Source organism: Canis lupus, chromosome 30 (assembly GCF_003254725.2).
Source record: "Canis lupus dingo isolate Sandy chromosome 30, ASM325472v2, whole genome shotgun sequence".
Classification (NCBI taxonomy): domain Eukaryota; kingdom Metazoa; phylum Chordata; class Mammalia; order Carnivora; family Canidae; genus Canis; species Canis lupus.
In genome coordinates, this window is record NC_064272.1 from 36915563 (window position 1) to 36924987 (window position 9425).

Here is a 9425-nt window from a genome sequence, read left to right on the forward strand (position 1 = left end):
CCCAGAGTCCACTGGCTACCTGTCCCCTTCCTCTAGGATCCCTACTCACCCCTGTTGAAGAACAGATGCCTCAACGGCATCTGGATGCGGTTCCAAAATCCCAGAGGCTTCCACACCAGTCAGCATCCTGATCCTGCATCCCCGGGAGTAGAGCAGCCCCAGAGTCGGGGGGTTAGGGCAAGCATGGCTCAGCCTCCAGATGCTGCATCCCCCGATATGGAAAGACTCCCTTCTCACGGATAAGCTTAAGTTCAGAAGGGACTCTGAAAATATCTATCACCTCAAAATTCAGGCATGGAGCCGGGACAACCAGAAACAGCTCCAGTGACCGGGCACTGCGTGGCGCCCGCAGAGACCAGACGCTGCATTCCAAGACCCTTGTTACCCATCATAGAGGACGGTACCCACCCGGCAAAGACGACAATAGGATTTCAGCTCCTCTTAGGGTAGATCAGTGGGGTAGGTAGTTTAGCATCTGCCTTTGGCTCAGGCTATGATGGAGTCCCATGGCAGGCTCTGTGCTCAGTGAGGGGTCTGCTGCTCCCTCTCCCTCTGCCCCTCCTCATGTGCTCTCTCTCTCTCTTCACTTTCCCTCTCAAATAAATAATCTTAAAAAAAAAAAAAAAAAGCCCCAGTGACAAGACCATTCAGGACCTCTGGTTGGGGTCTCTGCAGCCAGATGTTACATAAGCCACTGGGTTCTGGTTTCACCTCTGACACAGACTCATTCTGTGACTTTGGGCCAGTGGCTTCCCCTCTCTGACCCTCTGGTCCCCTTGTAGAAACGAAGGCTTTAGGCCAGGAGCTCGCTAAGGCCCGTCCAGATCTGGTGGTAAATCTCCCCTGCCAGCTCAGCCCCATCCCTCCACAGCCCCACCATACCGGTAACATGTGGGCAAACATCACTGGCAATGTTTGCATTCTCAGGAGAACGTCTTCTTGAACTACTTTTGTAATTTAGCTTTGTAAAGCTAACAGAAAAGAAGAAGGAGGAGACAAAGCGGGAGAGAGGAAGGAAGAGGGATAGAGAGAGTCCTAGAGACCAGGTTCAAATTGCAGTTCTGGTACTCGAGAGCTGCATGATTTAGGATAGATCTTTTTTTTTTCCTCCCATCAGAGACTCAGTTTCTTTATCTGTAAACTGGGGACAATAGAACCTATCATTCAGGCCACCGTGAAAAGTAAATAAAACATGAGATACAACGCTTCTAGCCGCTTGGTACATAGTATAGACGGTTCATAAGGGGGCGGTTACCGATCTGTGAATCATCCTGGCTTCAGTCTTTGCTGGTTTGATTCTGGGGTTGTCAACTCAAACCTACAGGCGTCAGGCCGATAAATGTGCAAGAATGACACGGCTTCGTATAGGACCTGAGGGACAGTGGGCAACCAGAGAGCAGAGGCCTCTAGTGTGCCCCTGCTGCCTGCTGTGGTGTGGGAACGTGGGGCCAAGGCTGCCAGAGTTTCCAATTTTTTAGGAGAAGCCCGAAAGCCAAATTCTTATGTTACATCTTTCCATTTTAAAACAGTGTCTCAGATTTGTTATGACACACTGTGCTGCCCAAACAGAACACATCTGGGTGCTGTATTTGGTCCATGGGATGCTGCTTAGCAACTTCTGGTCTATGTACTGCTGTCTCATCTTGAGCACCCTTGGTGACGGGGAGCTCACCATCTTTTTGTGCTACTTCTGCCTCAATTCTGGGCAGGTGCTGATGATTGAGAGTGTCTGTGAGTGGCCTCCTAGGCTTTGGAATCACAGATTTCCAGGGCCCTGGCAATGCTTTCTCAGTAAAGCCCGGCTGGCAGAGAACATCCTCTCCAAAGCCAAGGCAATGCCCCTGCCCTCCCCAAGGCCCGCTCTGGCTGGGAAATGTGGATTCTTCAATATCCCCTGGGCCCAAGCAGGACCGCCTGGCCAGCCTTAGTGGCCCTTCTATTAATTAGCAACTGGCAGTAGCAGCTTTGTAAGAGTCCTTGAGCCAAGGGGTGTATATGTTGGAGCCCGCTGCCTCCTCGGTTATATGCCAAGCCCTCCTTCCTGCCGGGGGCAGCTGAGACCTCGCCTTCTGCTCTGGGCAAACTCCCCCATGATGGCCAGTGTTGTGACAAGGGGCCGCTCGGGCTGCTATGGCACCATCAGCTCTGTCATCTGTGTGTAGACAGTGCCTTCCAGGGTGGGAGGGGGGCTGAGGGGGGGACAGGCAAGTCCAGCCCACTGAGGGGGGCTGCTAGGCATGGTGTGGGGCGGTGGAAGGGGCATTAGGGTTCAGACAACCCCCCCAACACAACCTCAAGGTGCCAGGGCAGCTGCTTTTACTGGATGTCTCTTCCCCTTCCCAGGCAGCCACTGTCAAGGCCACCTCACACCCACTCTCCTGCCCTGACATGTCTGGACTCCCTCACTGACATCTGTTCCTTCCCAGAAACCTCACTGCGGCACAGCGGTCCCCGCACTCCCTCTGCCCCTGCTCCTCCAGCTGGGCCCACCCCTCTGGCCCTTCGAGTCGGAGAGAAGCTGCCCAAGCCATGGGACAGGGTGGATTCCTGAGGGCCCTCTGGCTATCTGGCCTCCTCTTGCTCATCCCACACCATCAGTCAGCATCCAGGAACAGCCGGGTCCAAGCCGCAGTGCGGGAGGGGAGGAAGGCTGTGAGGTCAACCCCCCTAAGCGTGCAGCTGACCTCTATCACTAAGGGTTGCTCGACCCGGGTCACAGAATTCGCCCCGCTGTGCTCGGTGCTAGAGGCCCACAGGGGAAGCCGGGGTCTCTGCCCTCCGGGAGCCCGGGCTGAGTGGAGAACACACACATGATGTGAATGAACCCCAGTCCCCCAAGCGCAACAGCATCAGCATCACCTGGGCACTTACCAGGAATGCAGAATCTCAGGCCCCACCCCTACCTCGGACCTAATGAGTCAGAATCTGTAGTTGCACAAGGTCCCCAGGAGAGCCGGATGCCCTGACCACGTGAGAAGCCCTGCGTAGAACAAACCGGGAGCTCCAGCCAGATGCCCCGAGGCGGTCAGGTGGGACCACGGATGGGGGTGGCTGTGTGGCCCCAGGGGGCATCCCGGAAGACCCAGGGGCCCCTGAAGCAGGGGGGAGGAGGACAGCTGGCCCAGCGGACAGACAAGCACACAGCCCAGCCCTGCATGAGGCAGGCCACCCGCAGCCCACAGCCTCCCAGCTCGCGGCAGCTAAGAGAACGAACAGGGCCAGGGCAGGGCAGGAGGGCAGCCCCCAGCTGGGTCAGGCGCGGTCGTACAGATAACTGAAGCCTTACAAGGGGGAGGACCCGGGGCCCAGGCCTCCCCAGCCGGCGACACAAGGGGCCTGGCCCCGCGGGGCTTCCACACACCCCACATCCCGGTGGCACCTGGGCCCTGAGCTGGGTCTTGGCAGGTGGAGCACGTCCTCGGCGGAGAGCCCGGCTGCCCACCGTGCCAGCTGACAGCAGCGCCCAGGCAGCTCACCTTGGAATTCCCCTCTGCACCAAGGCGCCCTTCCCCCGCCCGGTGCCGCAAGGCAAGGCCCGCAGCTCCTTTCAGCCTCGTCCTACTACAGCACAGAGTGAGCACCCCTGTTGCTGGGGGCAGCAGCGTTCCTGTGCGCAGCCTCCAGGAGCCCCCCAGCCCCCACCCCCAGAGCCGGGCTGCTCCCTCCTTCCTCCTCACCCCCTCCTGTGCATGCACTCCGGCCTGGTTGAAGAAGCAGAGAGAGCTGGAGAGAGCTGGGTGTGGGGCGGAGGAAATGGAAAAGTAACTAGTCCTCAGAGTCCCTCCTTTAGCATCTAACTCGGCCTCAGGGTACAGAGGGCCCCGGGGAGGGCTAGCTCTAAGGGGCTGGCACCTGCGCCTGCCAGGCCAGGACTCTTTTCTGGATTGGTCTAGATAGAGCGGGGTTCGCAACCTAGGTGGTCTCCAATTTAGGAAGTCCACAGACCCCAGAAAATTGAGCGTCGTGTTGATTCTGTATATACGAGCATCTTTCTCAATAGAGACTCTATGGTTTCCTGCAGGTTCTCACTTAGGTCCAGGACCCAGGTTTGGAACCGCTGGCCTGAGACAAGGACAGAGGCCCATCTGGTCCCTCCAGGACAAAGGGAAGGAGGCAGTGCCAGTGGGGGCCGCATGGAGCCCAGCAGCATCACTGGTCTCTGACGGTGCATGGGAGCGTTCACCTCCACAGGGCGACCACAGTTGTATGGGTCTGATGTGGGCAACAGGATTCCCATTCTCCTTGGTGGGGAAACTGAGGCTCAGACAAAGCTCCTAACCCAAGCAAGGCCCCATAGCAGATAGGGCTGGGCCAGTGATGTGAGGTGGGCCATGGCACTGCCTGGGGCCAGGGACCAGCACAGGAAGTCATTGAGTTTTAGGTCACCCTTGGGATTTATCAGGCCACTAGTCCAGTTTCCATGATTTCAGAGTCTAGCTGTTTCTGTCCCAAGGAAAGGACCCTGGAGGGCAGTTCTTCCCTTCCCTTCCTCACAGCTTCAGAAGGCTCAGGCTAGGACAGGGAGGGGCAGAGGGATGAGAAGGGCCAAGCTTCTGTTGGCCTCTATTTTCAAGGCCAAGCTAGAGTTTGGGGCACAGGAGTAGCTCCATAACTGACATCCCACATAGGGACTTCCTTACCGGCCTTCATGTCCACTCACACAGCTCCAAGACACCTGCTCAGACAGATACCTGGGCATACACACACCCAGGAAGACCCTGAGCCTGACACTTGAAAGCCTGACAAGCTCCTGGGAACAAAAACAAGTACATTTCACTCGGGTCCCCACTCCTTTCCTATCCTTTTGGAAAAAACAATATGTTTTATTTGTTCCAAGCCAAGCCAAGCTCAGCTCCCAGGACATGGCTTCACGTGGAAGGAAGGACCCATCCAGAACCCAAGAGCTCCAGCCTTGGGCAGGAGCCCGGGAAGGAATGTCCTGAGGGGCTGTGTGTCTTGGCTTCTTCCTTTACTAACCTTAAATATAAGTCTCAAAAGGGAACTGGAAAGTTGGGTGGGGGGGGAGGGGAGAGGTGGAGGCGGGGAGGCGGGGGTAGGGGTGGGGGGGAGGCCAGACAAGTCTGTAGAGCCTGGAGGAGCCATGCAATAGCTGGGGAGGAGGCAGCCAAGAAGCTTCTTATTAGACATGGGTCAGGTTCTGCAGGTCCCTCAGAGCATAGTCCACTCCAGCCCTCGAAAAAGGCACCCAACCTTCCTCCCCTAGGAACGGGAGATGCCAGATGCAGCCCATGACAGTGAGCCCTGAACTCCAAACCGCAAACTCAATCTATCATGGTTTGCTGGCGATTCTTTATTAAACCAATTCTGCTGGATCAATGCTTCCTGCCCGTCAAAATGATGAATAAATCCTCAACTGGTCTGAGCAGTGCTTGCAGAAGCTCTTATGAAGGCTGAGCTGGGCAGTGGGGACTGGCTCCATGCAGAGGCCCATGGCCAGTGGCTGAAACTCAAGGGACTGAGGGTTGGGGCGATGCCAGGTTGAGTGGTGGGTTTCCTTAGCTTACTTAGAAGACTCAGCCAGGCCCTTGCCTCTTTGACCTTGTGCACAGGAGACCAGCTGCCCTGGCTTAGAGGTATGACCACTGCCCCTCCAGACACACACCCTTGGGTCTTTCTTCTTGGATTTCTTCTCTTACACTCCACCCAGCCCCAGAGAGCTACAAGGCTGCGCATTCAGACGTGTGCTTCCAGCTACCTGTCCCTGCTGCTTGTCGCTACAAACACAGATTCAAAGGCCAGTCTGACCCTTATCCTGTTGCCCATTTATCAATCCGGCTGTGTTCACCCCTCCCTATCCCCACCACCACCACCACCCTCCGCCACGTCCCGGGCAGCCTGCAGTTAGTGAGAGAGTCTGCAACGGGGGGTACTGCAGACAGACATGCCAAGACGGGCAGAGGAAGATCAGGAAGGCAGAAAGGTTCCCATGGATGCAATCGACCCAGCCCTAACCCTCCACCATCCAGGGTAAGGGGGGGTACTGGGAAGGCAAGGCCCAGTTCCCAGAAGGTGCTCCATCAAAGCCTGCGGTCTGTGGAGGCCAGGCATGCCTGGGGTTGCACCCCCTCACATCCCACGCAATGGGGCTGGCGAGGAGAACCCTGACCAGAGGCTCTCAGACAATGGGGAGATGAGCAAGGGAAGGGAGGGCACAGCCCACCTGCTACCACCTGCAGGGCATTCAAAGGGAGGAGGACAAGCCCAGGACACCCAGAGGGTGCGGGAGATCCAACTCCTGCCCACTCCTCCCTGGCTCAGGCTGGGAGCCTGAAGTCCTAGCACTGACCAGAGGGGAGGCCACACTTCAGGAAACTGGCTGGCCCCGGGAACCAGCCACAGTTCCCAATGGGAGTGTCTCACATCTGCTCACACACCTTGAAGACTATGCTCATCTGTTTAGCCTGTGGCCTCCCACACTTCTCATTCAGGGAATGGGAACCCTAGATATTAGGGCTACAAAGAGCAGTCCCTCAAAACAAGAAAATGCGGGGGCGGGGGGAGGGCGGGGGGCTCTGTTCACCACTATTTTAAGCCATCGAGTGTTGCCTGACTGGTCACTCCCAGCACGAGAAATCTCTCTCATTGGATGGAAAATGGCTTTGCTCTCATTACAAACCTAGCTTCCCTGGAGTTTGCAAAGAGGGCTCTGGGTTGGTAAAATGTTCATTTATACTGGCAGGCAAGCAGGGTAGGCAGGGAAGGGAGCTAAATAGGGGGCAGGGCTGAGAGAGAGAATGAATCAGACCCAGCTTTAAAGGGTGAACGTTTTGAAGACCCTCACTTCAGTCCTGTGTGTCAGGAAAATTCAGAGGGGAGGACAGGGGAATCCCAAGATTTTGACTGGGAGACGGGGCGGGGGCGGGGGGGGCTCTCTTATTTCAACTTCAGAAGCAATCCGCCATTGCCAAAACAGAAAACAATCTCCTGTTTTGCAGATACCCCCTGTGGGCCCCCCAGTGGCATCTGACTCAGGTGATGGGGGAGGGGACAGGGTCCCTCTCCCCGACTGGCAGTCACACCGTTTGTTTGGGGACCCATGACTGACCCATGAGAGTCCTAGTAGCTACTGAAGCTCGGGCCTCTGGGGTGAAGATGGGGCACTGCATGAACCTGGGGGGTCACAGGACAGCTGCTCATCAGTTGGGACACCAGGCGTCTTCCCTGACCTGTATGAGCAAGGTCATCCTGTCCTGCCAGTCCAGATGCCAGGTGCCCCGGGTGCCTGGCCCAGCGCTCGCCATGAAGGTCTGGACCCAGGGGTAAGGTGGGCATGGAGGGCTCTAATCCGGGACCTGAGGCTCCAGCGCCCCCAGTCCTCCAGGGGCCCAGCTCTCCCTCCCAGCTGCAGCTTCCGGGGGCACCAGAAGGAGACAACTAACCCTTGGGGTCAGTGCCCGGGGAGCTGGCACCTGTGTCTTCCTTCCCTCGTGGCCCTGGCTCTTCAGGCTGGATGACCTGCCACTGCGCCTAGGATGCCCAGCCCGGGGAGGCGGGATGTGCGCCTTACAGCGGCAGAGCTTTGGTCCTGGCTGCCTGCAGGGCTAGGCCGGGCGCCCAACACCCTTCCAGCCTGCCTCGGCTGTGGCCCAGACCCCAGGAGGGAGGGGACTGGAGCCCCGAACACGGAGGAAAAGTTGCCAGCGCGGCGCAGGAGGCGGCCTGGGGGTGTCCTGCTGCCTGGAGCGCCCCACTGGTCTCGGAGCTCCCCGCGCGAGGCAGGAAAGTTAACTCCGGCGGAGAGGCCGCCCGGGGACCCCGCACCCCAGCCCCCGCACCCCCCGCCGCGGGATCGCCCCGGGCCCCTTACCTGAAGTCGCTGTAGGGGTGGATGATCCAAAAGCCGGCCGACTTGACCCTCTCCTGCTCGCGCTCCACCGCCTTCTGGCTGCCGAACATCCTCAGGGAGAATTTGTTGACTCCGGGCTGGAGCATCGCCCCGAACTGGCGCTGCATGAAGCCGGCCTGGCCCAGGCGCGCCTCGGCCTCCGGGAGGATCTGGTCTCCGGCCGCGCCTCCCTCCACTTTGATGGCCGAGTCCGCCGAGCGCGGCTCGCAGGAGGCGGGCGGCGGCGGCGGCTGGGGCGGCGGCGGGGCCGCGGGCTGGGCGGGGGCGCCGGGGCGCTCGGGCTCGGCCGCCAGGCCCGGGGGCGTCCTGTCCTCGCCGGGGGACGCGTCGCCCTCGGAGATGAGCCGCCGCTCCTCGGCGGAGCCGCGCGGGTGCCCGTGGCCGCCGCCCCCCGCGCCCCCCGCGCCCCCCGCGCCCCCCGCGGCCCCCGCGCCCCCCGCGCCGCCGCCCCGGCTGCCCAGCGAGGCCAGGCTCCCGCGGAAGCGCCTGCAGTCGCCGTTGCTGCTGGCCTTGCCCGCGCCGTCCGCCGCCGAGGGCGAGGGCGAGGGCGAGGGCGAGGGCGAGGGCGAGGGCAGCGGCCGCAGCCGGATGCTCCTGCGGCTGGGGTCCCGGCGGCCGCCGGCGCCGTCCTCCTCGGCGTCCTCCTCCTCGTCCATGATCCACGCCTTGGCCCCCACCTGCTGCGGGAGGCTGTAGAGCCGCTTGCGCATGGACGGCGGCAGCTTGTCCATGGCGCGCGGGGCCGGCGCCCGGCCGCGGAGGGGGCGCGCGGGCTCAGGCGCCCATGCCCGGGCGGGCGCGGGGCGGCGGGGCGGCTCCCGGCCGGGCTCCGGGCCCCCGCGCTCCGCCGCTGCCCCCCGCCCGCGTCCGGGGGCGCGGCGCGCGGCCCGGCTCCAGGCGCCCCGCCCCCGCGGGGAACAATGGGCGCAGCGGCCGCGGCGCCGGGGCAGCCGCTTGGAGAGCCGCTCCGGGGCGCAGGGCGCACGGCCCGCGCGCCTCCCCGCCGTGCGCCCCCCGGGCCCGCGCGCTGTCAGGCCGTCCCGCCGCCGCGGCCCTGCTGCCGGCCGCCCGCGAGCTCGCCTCGCCTGCCCTGGCCGAGCGCGGCCGGCCGGTCCCGGGGCCCCCTCCGCAGCCGCGCGGAGCGCCGCGGCCCGCCGGGCTTACATCAGCGGCCGCCCTCCCCGGAGCGCCCTCCGGCAGCGCTGGGCTCCCGCGCCCCGGAATATTCATGAAGCCGCCGCAGCTCGCGGGTTGCCATAGGAGCGGCTCCCGCGGCCGGGCCTGCCTACCTGGGCTTCTTAAAGGAGCAGCGGCGCGCGGGCCGGGCCGGGCGGGGGGCGGGGGCCGGGGGCGGGCCCTGCGGGGGCGCGGGGGCGCGCGGGGGGCCCTCGCCGGACCCCGCGGGCGGCGCCGCGGGGCGTCCCGCGCCCTGCACCTCCAGCACCTTTCCTTGGCCGCGGCTGGGCGCGCGCCCCAAGTCTGGGATCAGGGCTTGGGCTGCCGGCTCCCACCCCAAGGAGACTGGGCGGGGGGAAGGGGCGGGGGACGGGGTTTCCCG

The 9425-nt window shown here is 61.8% G+C and overlaps 1 protein-coding gene across 1 annotated transcript in view; it reads right to left on the reverse strand.

Moving 5' to 3' along the window:
- Positions 1–8655, reverse strand: part of HCN4 (hyperpolarization activated cyclic nucleotide gated potassium channel 4) — a 44078-nt gene extending 35423 nt beyond the window's left edge. The window contains exon 1 of the mRNA XM_025472064.3: positions 7829–8655. Within this exon, the coding sequence (XP_025327849.3) occupies positions 7829–8598 (770 nt within the window). The 5' untranslated portion in view covers positions 8599–8655. The remainder of the gene's footprint in view (positions 1–7828) is intronic.
- Between the last annotated feature and the right edge of the window lie 770 nt (positions 8656–9425).